General features: G+C 38.5%; 1 protein-coding gene across 1 annotated transcript in view; it reads left to right on the forward strand.

The window, feature by feature from the left end:
• MYO3B (myosin IIIB) overlaps positions 1-17,233 on the forward strand; it is a 429,858-nt gene that overhangs the window by 247,424 nt on the left and 165,201 nt on the right. Inside the window, exon 24 of the mRNA XM_087434928.1 lies at positions 12,444-12,523. Coding sequence (XP_087291054.1) covers positions 12,444-12,523 — 80 coding nt within the window. The remainder of the gene's footprint in view (positions 1-12,443; positions 12,524-17,233) is intronic.

The following is a 17,233-nucleotide window of genomic DNA, read 5'->3' on the forward strand; positions in this document are numbered from 1 at the left end:
TCATTCAAGCCCTCCTAACAAGCAACCGGCAGAGCTAAGACAAACCCTAGGCAGTTTGACCCCAGAACTCACAGTCTTAACCACTTCACCTTTGCAATCCAGGCCTCAAATAGTTTGAGCAAAGAGTCTGAAATATTAAGAGAGAATAGCATGGCCAGAGACCAGCAAAAAGTTCTGCGTAAGTGGAAGGAAGTGAGGTGATCTGGGGCCTGCTCTTGGAGGTGTTACATGTCATGTTAAATAAACTTTAATGCCACACTATTTATTCATTGACTCATTCATTCATATATATGTATTGAGTGCTTAGTATGTGCTAGGCATGTCGTGCTAAGCACTAGGTGTAGAGTGGTAAATAGAATAGACTTAGTGCCTGTCCTCATGGAGTTTAGACTCCAATGAGGAGTCAGAGGACACAGTGTTAATTAGATTCATGGGTAGCTTTCAGTGTTGCATCAAGGAACATCTTTGGCTTTGATGAGATATTCTTTAGAAACATATAAACCATAAGTCTATTTCATTCAGATTTGTTATCCATGGTGCTACACTGATTCTTCAAAATGGTTCATGGTCAGTTGCTTATCTCCTTGGGATAATGAGCCATAGAGTTCTTGTATGACTGAGAGAAGAATCTGTGATACTTAAGTTTGCCAAGAGATATGAGATGTGATCCATCTCTAGAAGGCAAGGATAGAAATTATCTAAAATGTTGTTCTGGTACATAGGAACATCTTCAGTAAACTTTTTTTTAGTGTCTACTATGTGTAGAGCACTTTGCAAGTCTTATAGCAGGTGCTGAAGATAGATATATATATATTTTGGTGAGGAAGATTAGCCCTGAGCTAACATCTGTTGCCAATCCTCCTCTTTTTGCTGTGAAGATTGGCCCTGGGCTAACATCCGTGCCCATCTTCATCTACTTTATATGTGGGACGCCTGCCACAGCTTGGCTTGATAAGTGGTGCATATGTCCATGCCCGGGATGCAAACCTGCAAACCCAGGGCCACTGAAGTGGAGCGGGCAAACCTAACCACTACGGCGCCGGGCCAGCCCCCTGAAGAAATATTTTTTGAATTAATAATTGAGAATAGAAGTACTTGGTGCCTACTTCAGAGAGCTTGTAACCTCTGTGAGGAATCAAGTTATTTCTAAAGATAAATACCAATATAAGAGAGAATATTTGCATTGACTTGAAAGGACTCAAACACAAGTGCACTGAAAAGCGGCAGCCTCTAGAGTTAAGATAGAATTGAGGTGCTTGTAGAGTTCCTTCTTCAGAGAAATAATCTTATTTGTTGCCCTTTATTCTTAGTAGGTTCTATTCTTTAAAAAAAAAAATCAGCAATTAATTGCCTCCCAAGTCTGTAGGATAAGACTTTAATTTAGAAAGTTTTTGAAATCAAATGGTTATTCTGGATGCTATATCACAGTTCCATAAAGCCAAGTTCTCAAAAAAAACAATGCCTGTACTTAAGAAATAAAACTTACATTAACTTCATTCTTCAACACCATGACACACATAAGGTTCAGTAGAAGAAGCTTTCTGGGCAATGCTATTTTATGAATTGGTAAAAACAAACAAAAATCACATATGTGTGCGTGTGTGAGAAAGAGAGAGAGAGAAATGTGAGTGTGTGGGTGTCCAGAAGGCCTATGGCAGTGTAGCTTAGGTATGGATAATGCTGGTCAATTAGGCACGTTGCAAGTTTTGTTTCCTGTAGAGTGTTCCTTTCTCAGTATGCCTCTCCTTATTTTCTGGATTCTCAAGCTGCTGTAGTTTTTCTCAAAGATATACACCTGGATGTACAGATTTGGTCCTTTTATAAAACAGCTAGGTGATATAGCTCCTTTAATAGTAATTCCTTGAAATAAAGTAAAACAATTGGTAAATGTGAAAGTTAGACTTGGGTACCTAAAGATCAAAAGTTAACCTTGAGTGCTTTCAGAGACTCAATAGAAAAAAGATCGATATAAGTGATGATTGCATTCACATGAGCACCTAGTTTTTCAAAACGGCTAATATTTGCTCATATGCAAACTGAAAGAAGCATAATTTTTTAGTGGGAGAATATATATTATGAAGATGTTGAAGATTAGCACCTCAAATTCCTTAATCTTAAAAACATTGCAGGGAGGGAGCAAAAAACTATACATCTTTCCCCTCTCTCATGTGCTAAGGAATAAGAGTGATATAAAAATTAGAGATTAAATAAACTCACTTTAGCCACGATAGTAAAGTGAAGGAGGAGGAGTAACTGAAAAGAGACCACAGAAACAGAGCCATTGCTAGTTGCTCACGGTGGTCAGCGGTGAAGAGAGCATTGGCAAATTAAATATCCAGGCCTGGGTAAAACTATTATTTAAACTTCCTGCATTTATCTAAGCCACACTATCTTCACTGCCCCCTCCCACTTCTGTTGCCTACCAAATTGCTAAGAAAAAATACATCGTGCAGATTTTAGTTTTGAGTTCGTTATGATGTTCTTTCGTATTTCCCACTACCTAAGGCATCTTTTAAGATGTATCTTACAACCATAGATAGAATTTCAGAGCCAGGTGGAAGCCCAACACTACTCAACCTTTTTGACTCCAATTTGCGTCCGATGTTACTCTTACTCGCTTGCTGTTCAGCATGATGTCGCTTAAAACAAACAAAAAAAAGACCTTATTTTTTTAGAGTAGTTCTAGGTTCACAACAAAATTGACAGGAAAGTACAGAGATTTCCCATATACCCCTTGCCCCCACACATGCACAGTCTCCCCCATTATCAATATCCACCTCCAGAGTGGTCAATTTGTCACAACTGATGAACCTCCATTGACACATCATTATCACCCAAAGTCCCCAGTTTACCTTAGGATTCTTGGTGTTGTACATTCTTCGGGTTTAGGCAAATGTATAATGACGTGTTTCCATCATTATGGTATCACACAGAGTGTTTTCACTGCCCTAAAAATCCTCTGTTCTCTACCTATTCGTCTCTCCCCTCTACTTTTGATCATTTTATTGTCTCCATAGTTTTACCTTTTCAGAATGTTATATAATTGGAATCATACAGTAGGTAGCCTTTTCAGATTGGCTTCTTTCACTTAGTAATATACATTTAAGGTTATTCTATGTCTTTTCATGACTTGATAGCTCATTTCTTTTTAGCATTGAATAATATTCCATTGTCTGATGCACCTCAGTTTATTTATCCCTTCACCTGCTGAGAGACATTTTGGTTGCTTCCAATTTTTGGCAGTAGGTTTTTGTGTGGGCCTAGGTTTTTAACTCCTTCGAGTAAATACCGAGGAGCAAGATTGCTGGATTGTATGATAAGAGTACATTTAGTTTTATAAGAAACCGCCAAACTGTCTTCCAAAGTGGCTGCACCATTTTGCATTCCCTCTGTCAATGAATGAGAGTTCCTGTTGCTCCACATCCTTGTCAACATTTGATATTGTCAGTGTTCTGGATTTGGCCATTCTAACAGATGTGTAGTGGTATCTCATTGTTGTTTTAATTTGCATTTCCCTGATGACATATGATGCGGAGCATCTTTTCATATGCTTCTTTGCCATCTGTATATCTTCTTTGATGAGGTGCCTGTTAAAGTCTTTGGCCCATTTTTTAATTGGGTTGTTTGTTTTCTTTTCGTTGGGTTTTTGTATTTTGGGTCAATCCTTTACCAGATGTATCTTTTGCAAATATTTTCTCTGATGTTGCTTTGTGAACAATATTGTTTAATGCCCTGACCAGCTCTCTAATTTACAGCCTAGGTAAAGTTCTCACATGTCCTGGCCATAGATGTCACACAATCTTTTTTGGCACCAGATCAACATCACACTGTTCTTTGTAGTTCCCTCTCACAAAGGATTCTACCCCTCTTCCACCACATTGCCTGGTATTAATATAGATGAAGCTGCATAATCACAAAGGGATTGTTCCATGGGTGCCATGGCAGAATGCTATAATACAAGTGAATTATAGAGAGCAGAAGTGATTTAAAGTCAATGGCAGACCTGGGATAAGAATCCAGGTTTCTCAGTTTCAAGTCTAGTGTCCTTTTCATTGCTTCCCTGCTAAAGAGGGAGAACCACCAAAGCATTTATAGTTCCAAGCACTCAATCATCATCCTGCACAATGGGAAGTTAACAGTATCTTATTTTCTGAAGCCCTGTGTGGGTTTCTCCATCTTAATTGAAAACACAAGGAAATGTAATATTGTGCTTCTCACAGGGAAATCATTTAACTGGCCCACCATCAATAGATAAGATGTGTTGAGCAGAGCTTCTGGGAAGGGATTTTTTATCCATAGTAACCAATTTATTCTCTCCTGCCTGGGCATTTTATTTAGGATTCTAGTCTTAGACCATGAAATGTCACTTTTCTGTGTGCAACTACCTGACCCATATGAAATTTGACTCAAGACTTTGGCCTCATTAGCACTCGTACCAACGGGTGTGAGTGCCCTAGTGGTTTGTATCCAAACCATCCACTTTTGGCCACACAGATGATGTATACTCCATCTGAAGTATCTGGAAGAGCAAATAGCAAAGCTTTTGTCCATGGTCCCACCAGTGACTTATGATACCTTAAAAAAGCCTGCCTCCTCAATGTTTTCTCCACCAAAAATTGCCTCCATAGTTAGTATTTTCATTGGCAGGCAGTGGCAGGTAACCTGTTTTTATGCTTGTAAGGAAAAAATAATAAATATTCTTGTGCTATTATTAATATCTAATTTAAAAATGAGAAGCCTCTTGGGGCCAGCCCAGTGGCAGAGTGGTTAAGTTCGCACCCTCCGCTTCAGCGGCCTGGGGTTCCCAGGTTCGGATTCCGGTTGCGGACCTACCCACCTCAATTAAGCCATGCTGTGGCAGGTGTCCCACATATAAAAGTAGAGGAAGATGGGCATGGATGTTAGCCCAGGGCCAATCTTCCTCAGCAAAAAGAGGATTGGCAACAGATGTTAGCTTAGGGCTGATCTTCCTCACCAGAAAAATAAATAAATAAAATAAAAATAAAAATGAGAAGCCTCTTGAGAGTTTGCCTTACAAGCTCTCTAGAATTTTTTAAGATTGCTCTTCTAGCTTAACAGTCTACATCTTCCAGACAGAATCCTTTCCCTTTCCTGTCAAACTCCTATTCATCCTTCAAGACCTAGCTCATTTGTTTCCTATTCTTCCATTTTTTTCACATTCTCCCAAGAAAACTTAGTCTTCTGGCCTCTCATGTCACTTTAAGTTTATTGTAACACTTTCACTATAAATGTAATGAATTGTTTATATATTAGTCTTTCGCCTTTCCCCAAGAATTTTATTTATCTGTGTAAGAACAATAGAGGGCCCTTAATGTTTTATTTCAAAGTATGAGTAACTTGGACACCTATTTCAAAACTCTCCCTCATACCCAGACACTGGATGGTCTACAGGCACTCAACATTTCCATCCATAGAATTATTCCATAACAGTTTTGTTCCTAGAAAGCTTTCCATACCATGTAGACATCTCACCTGAGTGAAGTAATATATTTATCCATCCATTAACAAATTAGACCTGGACTAGTTGTCAGAGAAGAATAGTAACCTGAAGGTTTGGAACATAGACAGGAGAGATTTGATGGGAATATGGAGGAGGTCTGTACTGCCTGGAGAAGTTCAAGGGTGGGGCAAGGAAGTAGGGGGAGCTGGTTGTCTGGGTAGGGAGGAGACACAGCCTTAAAGCCATGTTGCACCTTCATAAGTGGAAATAGAATGTGAAAAGTGGTGTGGAGGAACTTGAATATATCCTTTGCCTAAGTTACAGTTTTGTCCAGGACTAGGCTTGGTTGGGCTAAAAACCACTCTGCTGCATATGGATGTTGCTCTGAGATTGGCATAAGTGAGTCTCACATGTCAGTGACACGTGAGTGCTGGCAGATGTGTGTGTGTGGATTTCATTGTTTTCAGAATTAGTAGTCTTCTTGGATAAATATCAACCATCTAGGCCCCAGTACTTTTGTGAACATACATCGTGTCATTCGATAGCCACGTTATTTCCAAGCAAAATCCACCAAAAAATGTGGGATACCCAGAGCTTTTTTAACCTGGCTCTATCCAAGGGCAGATTCTTGACATTAAGCTAGACTGAACTGGCAACTTCCACTAATGTGGCAATAAAATGCAGAGAACAGAGGGCCTCAGCCCCACTATTGACCAAGTTAGGAAAGGGAAGCCTTGTTACCTCCTTGAAACAGTCTGATGATTTGATACAGTTGTTTGCTGGGCTGACAACCTGTTTATGAGTTGTAAGCTTAAGGAGGAAAGAGTTATTTTTCCTCAGCTCTACAGTTTTGAAATCTCTGGATCACAAATTTTTAAAGCTGTAGTTCACATTCTAAATGAAAAAGAAAAAAATCAGTGGAAACATTGGTTTGGCTTCCTTCAAGCAGATAGTCTGGGAGTGTTAATTATGCAGAAATTTCTTAAGATGCCAGACAACTGCCAATTAAAAGTCGATACAAAAATGGGGAAAGGGTTTCTTTTGGGCTTTGAATTTCCCCCATGCATGATAAAAGCAAGGTTGTGTGTTCAGAAAAGAGAGTGAATTTGTTATCTGGGCATCTTTCTTCAGTAAAAGAGCTGGGAGGACAGGCTGGTCTCTTATTTTACTCTTGATTCCTTCCCTCCACAAAACTATAGCCCTTACCATATATATATAAATTATCTGTGTTCTTTGCTGGAGAGATTAAGTGGGCTGGGAACTCTGCCACCTCCCACCCTGCCCATTTTTTGATATCAAATCTCAAAGCTGTAGATAAAATCTGGGGGAGAAAGTAAAAACTGCGCAACAAAATCTGACATCACACTTTGTCTCTTGGCCTCCTACAACTGTGTCATTTCTTTTGTCGCTAATTTAAGTTACCTCAATATACCAAATCTAAAACAAATACTTGTTATAGATTTAGGATAGTTATATAAAGACAAACTAAGTTGTTTCTTTTAACATACAAAATACTATAGTATGTTTATACAACTACTGAATTTTAACTCCTTGTATTTTTATTAGCTACAGTGTTATTAACTGAAATCAGAACATTTCAGTCATTGCATGTATCACACCAGCAAGTTTGTCCCAAGCTGACTCCCTAAACGTTACCCACCCAACCCGCTGATAAGACAAAGCAGAGTTGATGGCTTACTGAGGTAAGGGAAACCGCCACTTCTCAAAGCTTTGGCAGTGTGTTGGAGAAGGAAAGGCAGGGTCATAATTTATTGACAGATCAAGTTTGATTTCAGGTGGGTCTTTCAAAGTGAGGGGGCTTGATTAGGATTGGGTAAGGATCACAATACAATAGTCCCGGATTGGTGGAAACAGCGAGGTGAGGATTTTGAAATGAGACATTCATAGAATTATAGGGCGTAAACTGTTGATATTTTCCATTGAAGTGTTGATGAGTCTTTGGTCTTACCAGAAGTTCCTGTAATGAATAATCAAACCATTTGCCTGGACAGGAGACTCCTGGAAAAAGAAATTCATGCTAATGGAGACAGAAATAGCACAAGGTCGTTTTCGTGTAGACAGTAAGGCGTGATTTCGGTTCTCAGTATCCAAGCTGACTATAGGGTACACGTTTCAGTTCTCATGTCTACTCAGATAATCTGATAACAGATGAACTGAAGCATTTGAGTTTTTATTTGCAGCTCCTTTTTTTGTAGCATTTTGACACAAGCATTTTACATTTCAGCATTGCTTTGCAATCTTTTATTAGCTTCTTAGCCTATTTCTCATGTTAGGGAAAATTAAAACAGGAAAATTTTCCAGACAAATGCCCACCAGCAGTTACCGTGAGAACCCTGCAACAAATCCCATACACCTAGAGGGGGCAGCAGAGGGAAGCCAAATTCTATGCTTACTGGAAACAGCAACTCATCATTTTGGGCAGTTCTTAAAAGGCGACTGATGAAATCATGGGTGCTGGGTACTTTCCAAGAGATGAAAATCCTCTGAAGCAGGCAGGAAATTGCCATCTTTTAAAAGTTCCAGCTCTGTCTTCAGATCGCTTGTCTCTTTCTCTTTAAGTTGGAAGCAGGGAAATTGTGGGATCATTGCAAGCTCTATTTCAGATTCTTTCTTAACCCAGTTCCCACGTAGGATATAAATTCCATTAGATGCCTCTGACTTCTGTTTTCTCTCTGACACACGTGGGTCGTCACGGTTTTGGGAAGCACAGGAGGGTGGTCTGGGGTGATGAGGCATTCTTAGCTGAAGAGGCCATCTAGGGGTGAAGCACTGAGGATGGTTAACATTTGAAAGAAGTGTGAACACTGTATTTACATTTAAATTAAAATGGAAACTTCTTATAGGTTATGTTTCCGAAAGGTGTGTGTGGTGCATCTGCTGAGGTCTATTGTTTATTCATGCTGTAAATCCTTTGAAATGTGTTAAAATGCTTCCCACTCATTATAAAGCTCCTGCCACCCCTGGATTACGACTTTGATGTCACCAATCCTGCTTCAAAGGGTTCTTTCTGGGCTATTAATCACAGTTTAGCCTCTGAAGATATCGCCAGAGAAAACATTTGGACGTCTTTGTGCTAGGCTTGCTAAAAACTTTGAAATCTTGAGTGTCTTGCATATGCACAAATTGCGGCATTTCCTTTCATTGACAACTTTTTATTTTGCTACAGAATCAAATGACATTGCAGGTAAAAATGCAAACAGATCTTTTAATGCACTCAGTTTGGGAGGAGAGAGATCAGAGAGGAGGTGAAGGGTGGGTGGGTGGTGAGGAGAGAAGAGTTTGAGCAGGCCATTCAGACCCTTCAAAGATAAAAAGCAGAGGAATCAGAGTGGCCAAGAGATCAAAAACTCAGGAAAACTCAAAGAGGAGTTGCCTTATCATTTTTTCTTATCTTTCATTTGGTTTTTGATTAACCAGTGCTCACAGTAGCAAATTGGTGCGATTCCCTGGTCTTCTCTTGCCTTACACTCTCTGCTTTGAGACCTATGTGAACTTTTCTCAGCAAATAATAATAATAATAATAATAATAACCACTGCCACCGCCATCATCATCAATGCTAGTTAACATGAAGTGGGCACTTATCTTGTACCAGCCCGTGCTGACAGTGCTTTTCGTGAATTATCTTGTTGAATGCCCATAACGAATCTGAGAATTAGGTAGTACTATCTTCATGTTATAGACAAGGAAACTGAGGTTCTGAGATGTTAATTAACTTGTTCAAGGTCACGCCCCTGGCGAATGAAAAGACCTGTCAGCTCCCAGGACTCAGAGGCTGCTGCCCAAGCTCTCTTTATCCTCTGGTCACTACCCATACGGCTAGATCTGCTCATCTATGTCTATGTCTTAAACCTTTACAACTTCTTGCCCAACCTCTCTTTCAGGAAAACTCCCAACATTGTTTTTCTTCCATATCCATCTTTTTCAATGGCTACCAGTGCCCTAATTGGAGACTTATTTTTAAAATTGTGGTAAAAACACATAACAGGAAATCTACCCTCCTAACAAATTTTTAAGTGTACAGGACAATATTGTTCACTATATGCACATTATTGTACAGTAGATCTATGGAACTTTTTCATCTTGCATGACTGAAACTCTATACCCATTGAAAACAATTCCCCACTTCCCTGTCCCCCAGCCTCCGGCAACCAACATTCTACTCTCTGCTCTTATGAGTTTGGCTACTTTCGATACCTCATATAAGTGAAATCATCCCGTATTTGTCCTTCTGTGACTGGCTTATTTCACTTAGCTTAATGTCCTCCAGGCTCATCCATGTTGTCCCAAACGGCAGGATTTCCTTCTTTTTTAAGGCTGAATAAATATTCCATTGTGTGTGTATACCACATTTTCTTTATCCATTCATCCTTTGATGAACATTTAGTTTGTTTCCACTGCTTGGCTGTTGTGAATAATGCTTCAATGAACATGGGATATCTCTTCGAGATTCTGTTTTCAATTTTTTTGGATAAAACCCAGAAGTGGTATTGCTAGATCATATGTAGTCCTATTTTTAATTTTTTAAAGAACTTCCCTACTGTTTTCCACCAGCAGTACCCAAGGGTTCCCTTTTCTCCAAACCCTCACAAACTCTTGTTATTTTCTGTTGTTGTTGTTACTGTTGTTGTTTTTTATAATGACCACCCTAACAGGTGTGAGGTGATATCTCATTGTAGTTTTGATTTGCATTTCCCTGATTGTTGGTGATGTTGAACATCTTTTTATATACCTGTTGGCGATTTGTATGTAATCTTTGAAGAAATGTCTATTCAACTTATTGGCCCATTTTTTAATCAGGGTATTTTATTTTATATTTTACTATTGAGTTGTAGGAGTTCCTTATATTTTTTAATCAGATATGTGGTTTACAAGTATTTTCTCACATTCTGTATGTTGCCTTTTCCCTCTGTCGATGGTTTCCTTTGCTACACAGAGGCTGTTAGTTTGATGTAGTCCCACTTGTCCATTTTTTGGTTTTGTTATTTGTGCTTATGACGTCCTATCCAAGAAATCATTGCCAAGACAGATGTTATGAAGCTTTCCCCCTATATTTTCTTCTAAGATGTTTATAGTTTCCGGTCTTACATTTTTAAGTCTTTAATCCATTTTGAGTTGATTTTTGTATATTGTGTGAGATCAAGGTCCATTTTCATTCTTTTGCATGTGGATATCCAGTTTCCCAACACCATTTGTCCTTTCCCTGTTGTATAGTCTTGGCACCCATGTCACAGATCATTTGACCATATATATATGGGTTCATTTTTGAGCTCTCTATTCTGTTCCATTGGTCTACATGTCTGTCTTTCTGCTGGTACCACACTGTTTTGATTACTGTAGCTTTATAGTATATTTTGAAATAGGAATTGTGAGACCTTCAGCTTTTTTCTTCCTTCTCGAGATTGTTTTGGCACTTTGGGGTCCTAAGGTTTTATATGAATTTTAGGATTGTTTTTTCTATTTCTACAAAAAATGCCATTGGGATTTTGATGGAGATTGCATTGAAACTGTAGATCTCTTTGGATAGTATGGACATTTTAACAATATTAGGTCTTCTGATCCATGAACGTGGTGAAGGGTAGCAGAATATGCTACCCCCAAACATGCCACTTTGGCATGAGGACTATTTTGAGCTGAAGGCAGTTGAGAAGCAGATACAAGAAAAGCTTGTTGCCCTCCTCCTATTTGCCTAAAAGCATGATATAAATTTGTAAAGATGCCTCCCCCCTTTCTCTACCAGGAAAGACAGACGTTAATTACCAGAGACAACTCTAGACCCTCATTACCCAGAGACAGCACCAGAGGAATTTATATAACAAACTTTACTAACTAACCCTTATTTTCCATTAGCTTCCCCATGTAATTACCTTCCTGCAATTTACTGCCCCTAGATACTCAAAGTTCTTTTCTTTCATCTTGTCACTTCTTTACAATTTTATTGTTCTTTTGTTAAGATGCTATATAAGCCCAAGTTCTAACCACCTCTTTGAGTTACTCATCACTGAGTACTCCTGTGTATGTGTGATGCATAGGTTAATAAACTTCCATTTGTTACTCTCTTGTTAATCTGTTTTTTTTCAGTCTAATTTGCAGGGCTCCAGCCAGTGAACCTAAGATGGATAAAGGAAAAAGATTTATTTCCTCCCCCACAACGGGATGTCTTTCCATTTATTTGTGTCTTCATTAATTTCTTTTAGGAATGTTTTGTAGTTTTCAGTGTATAAGACTTTTGCCTCCTTGGTTAACTTTATTCCAAAGTATTTTATTCTTTTTGATGTTATTGTAAATGGGATTGTTTTCTTAATTTCCTTTTTGGATTTTCATTGTTAGTGTAGAGAAATATAACTGATTTTTGTCTGTTGATTTTATATCCTAATACTTTGCTAAAATCATTTATTTGTTCTAACAATTTTTTTGTAAGATTTTTAGAATTTTCTCCATGTAAGATCATGTCACCAGTGAACAGATAATTTTACTTTTTTCTTTCAGATTTGGATGCCTTTTATCTCTTTTTCTTGCCTAATTGCTCTAGCTAGGACTACCAGTACTATGTTGAATAGAAGTGGTGAGAGTGGGAATCCTTGCCTTGTTCCTGACCTTAGAGGAAAAGCTTTCAGTTTTTCGCTGTTGAGTATGTTAGCTGTGAGCTTTTCATATATGGCCTTTTCATGTTGTGGTAATTTCCTTCTATTCTTAGTTTATTGAGTGAATTGGAGACTTTGTATTTGTTTTTGGTTTTTTGCTTATGAAACTAATATAGATTCAATTATATGAGAAATTATTTACAAATAATTTATAAATAATTATTATAATTTTTAATTATAAAAAATTTCCCAATTTTTCAAATTCAGATCAGATCATTTGGAAAGTTCAGAAAAATACAAGGGCACAAAGGGAAAAATTACTCATGATCCTATTCTTTAACTTTTCCTTCAATTTAACTTCTTTGTCTTTTTCACTCAGGTAACTTGGCCCAAACAAGAGCCAGGATAACAGCCACCTCAAGATCTTTGCCTCCACATTTCAGTGTTGGGAGAGTCAAGGTGAGTAGCAGGTTTGTGCCCAAAATAATGTGGTACACAGGGTGCTCCTTCCCTGGGGATAATCCTGGGCACTACCTGGGCAATCTGGAAAAAAGATTGAAGGCATTTAGGAAATCAGGGATTAGGAAATTTGAAAGAACATCATGGAATCCTTATAAATCCTGTGTTGGGAAGGAAAAACTTTTCCTCTGCCCTCTTAAGTTCAGTAGTTGGAGGCCTATGAATTAAACTCAAACTGACAGATTAACAAGAGAAAAAACAGATTTGAATCATGTACATACAGGAGTTCACCAAAAAATGTGCCTCAAAAGGGCCGTTAGAATTTGGGGCTCATCTACCATCTTAGTAGAGGATAAAGAGGAGGAGAAGGGCACTTCTGGGAGAACAAACGACTTTTGGGAAAAATAAATGGTCCCGTAGGATAATAGACGGGAAGTATTATAGTTTTATGACAATGTCTGTTTAGGCAATTTCTTATCCCATTGCTGACTTCTCATCTCTGGTGATAGGAGTCAATCTTTCCTGACTGTGAAACTGCTAGGGAGGGCATTTATGACAGTTGAATTCTTTTGGGAAGCTCTCTTGTTAGGCGGATAAGAGGAGTTCAGAAAAAGCTACTTCCTGCAGCTGTTGATTCTCAAATGTCTTCAGCTCAATGTAATTCCTGTGCCACTGTGGGATATTTTGGACCCCTTCACCTGATTCTCAGAGAAACCGCTTAAGATACAGAACAATGGCACTTGAAAATAAAGTCCGTCTAGGAAGAGATAAAGCACTTTTCCTTGAGGCTGTCACCCTCCTACAGAGGACAATAGCAGGGACCAAATGGAGTCAGCAGGGTGGAAAGAAACCAAACCGTTTCCTATCGTTCCGCTTTGTCCTCTGAAAAATGAGCAGTGCACTTGTCTCTGCAAAGGGGATGTTAGAAGAGTTAATAAATATCACGCTGTAAAAAATCTTTAACTGTTCTATCCTTCCAGCTAATGTTGTTTAACAAGGATCTCAAGGACTGGCTGGTTAATGTTCATCATATACACTAACACCAAAAACAATTATCTTGAAGGTAATGGAGTAATAAAATAAATAGATCACATCTCTGAATTTTCTTATCTCTTTGTTTACATTGGATATTACGTTATTTAGTTAAAGAATAAGCAATTCAGCCACACATGATACTGTCGAATATTATCCTAAAATTGATATAGACATATGTATCTGTACTTACTTCCTCTGAGAATAAAAGACTTACCTGCACACAATAGGTACTCAGATCGTTTTCGTTAACAATAATTTTTATACCCAAATTGCTATTATAATCTGGTGTAATACTGTACTTTTCAACCTTACAAATTTGTAGCAAGATATTAGAACTATTTAACATGGTTATGTGGACCCCTAGAAGAGATTTGCATAGGAGTTTCAGTGGTTCTGAGAGCCTTTTGATATTACATGTAAAATTTTGTTTGTGTTAAATACAGTTGATTTTCACGATTCGTGAAAGTTATGTTCTATAAAGTCACTCTGAGCACTGAATCAGCAGATATTGAAGCATTGCTCCTAGGGAAAATGCATGGTTATCTTCCCGCAATCCTCTGGTCACAACATTTTTGTCAACAGATTAATACATAACCTTGTTTTATGTATGCTTCTATTTAAAGACACCTTATTTAACATATATTTTTAACAAATAATTATGTGCGGTATTTCTTTATATAAAACATTTCAATTACAGTATTTGTGTCATCGAACTGGTCAACAGCACTATAACTCATGCCTGAACAAAGCTTATCTAACACATGTATGTTCTCCAAGAGGCACATCACAGCCTTCTTGCACTTAGGAACACTAGACAGACTTCAGCACTATGCTTGTGGGCTGTTTTAAATAGTGAAATCACCAGCCAAAAGCATAAAAGTGCAAAAAACGTGGCGCTTAAATAGACCTCAAAAAAGACACTTGTTTATAGCATGAGAGGTGAAACGAGAAGGCGGAGTGTCACCTTGTTCAACCTTGGCTGGAAACGTGTGCATCAGGTGACTCAAATGTTTCACCACTCTGCATGTCTGTGAGTGACCGTGAAAGCATTGTAAGTATTAGTTTAGGGGTTACAAATAAATTTTAGCAAGTAGGCAAATTCACAAATATAGAATCCACAAATAATGAGGATCAATTGTATATGTCTTTTTTGGAGTCATTGGTTTCCACCAGATTCTAAAAGGGATCATGATACAAAAAGATGAAATATTCTGTGTAATATTCTCTGTCACCCCATATTCCCCTGCTTTCTTCAATTTGATTTTTTGACTGCTGGACTGTGCCAAGACCTGTTCCCCTGCCTTCCACACCCAGAACACCAGCACAGTGTTACCTCCCTCCCTGTATTGCCTACTATTGTTCAGGCCCTGCCTGTGTGAAAAGTGTGCCCTCCAGTGTGTGGAGTGTATTTCCCTCAGTGTACAGCATACGTTGCTTGACAGAGATTAATTCTGAGAAATGCATTGTTAGGCAATTTCATAGTTGTATGAAGATCATAGAGTGTAGTTACATAAACCTAGTTGGTATAACCTACTATGCACCTAGGCTATATGCCATTGTACAGGTGGTCTGTTGTTGATCGAAACATCGTTATGTGGTGCATGACTGTAATAATAATGTATATAGGTGAGATGAAAATGACTAGAGATTTGTTTTCACTTGGAAGGGAGATGAGTTGAAAGTTCTAATTAAGACATTGGAAAATATGAACGGTAACAACAGCAATAAAAAAAACTCCATCAGGGGCCAGCCCGTGGCTTAGCGGTTAGGTGCGTGCTCCACTACTGGCCGCCGGGGTTCGGATCCTGGGCGCGCACCGACGCACCGCTTGTCCGGCCATGCTGAGGTGGCGTCCCACATACAGCAACTAGAAGGATGTGCAACTATGACATACAACTATCTACTGGGGCTTTGGGGAGAAAAAGGGGGAAAAAAGGAGGAGGATTGGCAATAGATGTTAGCTCAGGGCCAGTCTTCCTTAGCAAAAAGAGGAGGATTGGCATGGATGTTAGCTCAGGGCTGATCTTCCTCACAAAAAAAAAAAAAAAAAAACTCCATCAGTTCCTCTCTGCCTTATCTAAGACAAAATAACAGAGGTGGCCTTGTAGGAAGCTGGCCACCTGCACATTCAGCACTGCTCAACTGGCCGGTGTCAATGCCAGTGTTTCTTTCCCATTCAGTGCTATCGAGGCTTTTGAGAGCAGTGATGCTGTAGGGATTTTTTCCTTAAGGTATGGATGCATCACTTGATAGCAGTAAAAATTTTTGACAAAAGGCCTTGTCAAGAAGATAAATAAAACTTCTTCTGAGGTTTCAGGATGCAAATAGTGGGTACTTACTGAGACCAGGAAAAAATCCTTCATTTTTATCATTTATTGCTGAACTCTGCATGGTTTATGAGACTTTTTGGAGTCTATGTCTTTATCCTAGGGTAAATTTAGTTGACAGGTGAGGCAAATCTTCTTAATAATACCATGCTTTCAGACAGATTTTATAAGTTATATCAAACCACATAGAAAAGCAGTATATAATTTTTAACAAGGAAGGTTTTGGAATCAGATAGAACTGGGTTCAGATCTGGTCATGGCCAATTATTAGCTGCAAGACTCTGGGAAATTTGCCTAAAACCTCTGAGCCATAATTTCCTCATATGTAGAAGAGGAATAGTAATAGTACTTACCTCATAGGGTTGTTTTGAGAATTCAGTGACATAATGTAGGCAAAGTGTTTAGTACAGTGATTTCACATGGGAAACAATAAATATTTTGTTACTAACATTTTGATAACCATCTAAAATGCCATGTGTGGGGTCCATGCATATACAGAAGCTTGCTCATTTCCTGTGAGCTTGGGATCTGTACCACAATTTGTAAAGCTTACTCATGACTTCTTTGAAGGCTAACCAGTCCCTCTCACAGGGAATCAGGCAGGACATTTGTCATGTAGGCAGAAAGCAAGCTTGCTCAGCTCCAATTGACTTATATTGTCGTATAAATTGGTGTTGTAGGAGAAAGATATACTGGGTTAGACAGACAATAGTTTTATCAGGAATATCTGTTCTACTGATCATTTTGAAATTGGTTTCATTGGAAGTATTATCTCTGCCAATAAGTAAATAAAGATCTCCTTGATGTGTTGTGTGGGTGCTAGTACTCACCTTCTGCCATTGAAGAAAGCTCTGCATCCTTGATATCAATCATTAAACTAAAACTAAATCCAGCATGGTAATGATGTAAAGGGAACTGATGTTACTTCTTGTGTGTGTGCAAGGCAGTAGTTTTTATCAGTTTTACTAATGAGGAAAGCAGAGGCTTTGAGAAGTTAAATACCAAGTCCAAGACTGTAGCTAGTAAGTGGAGGCTCCAGAATTTGAACCAGGTGTGTCTGATTCCAAAACTCGGTGCTCTTCTTTTCTAGTCTCTTTTCCTCCTATCTTATGTAAAACTTATAAGATACTTTGGAGAGGACTGTTTTTTTCTTGTGAAATCCATACGCTTGGGAAGAGGTATTTGCTAGATGATGCCCATAATAGAATCTACTTTCTGGATTGTTTCTGAGACTTTTTTTTTTTAATTAAATGAGGCTACTATTAACTAAATTAGCCCTGGAAGACAAACTCTTAGGTTAGACAACAACCTTCTCATCTCTTTTGGTTTTGATTTTTTAGAGTTCATT

The sequence above is a fragment of the Ceratotherium simum genome, chromosome 9 (assembly GCF_057802395.1).
Source record: "Ceratotherium simum simum isolate JZ-2026a chromosome 9, ASM5780239v1, whole genome shotgun sequence".
Lineage (NCBI taxonomy): Eukaryota > Metazoa > Chordata > Mammalia > Perissodactyla > Rhinocerotidae > Ceratotherium > Ceratotherium simum.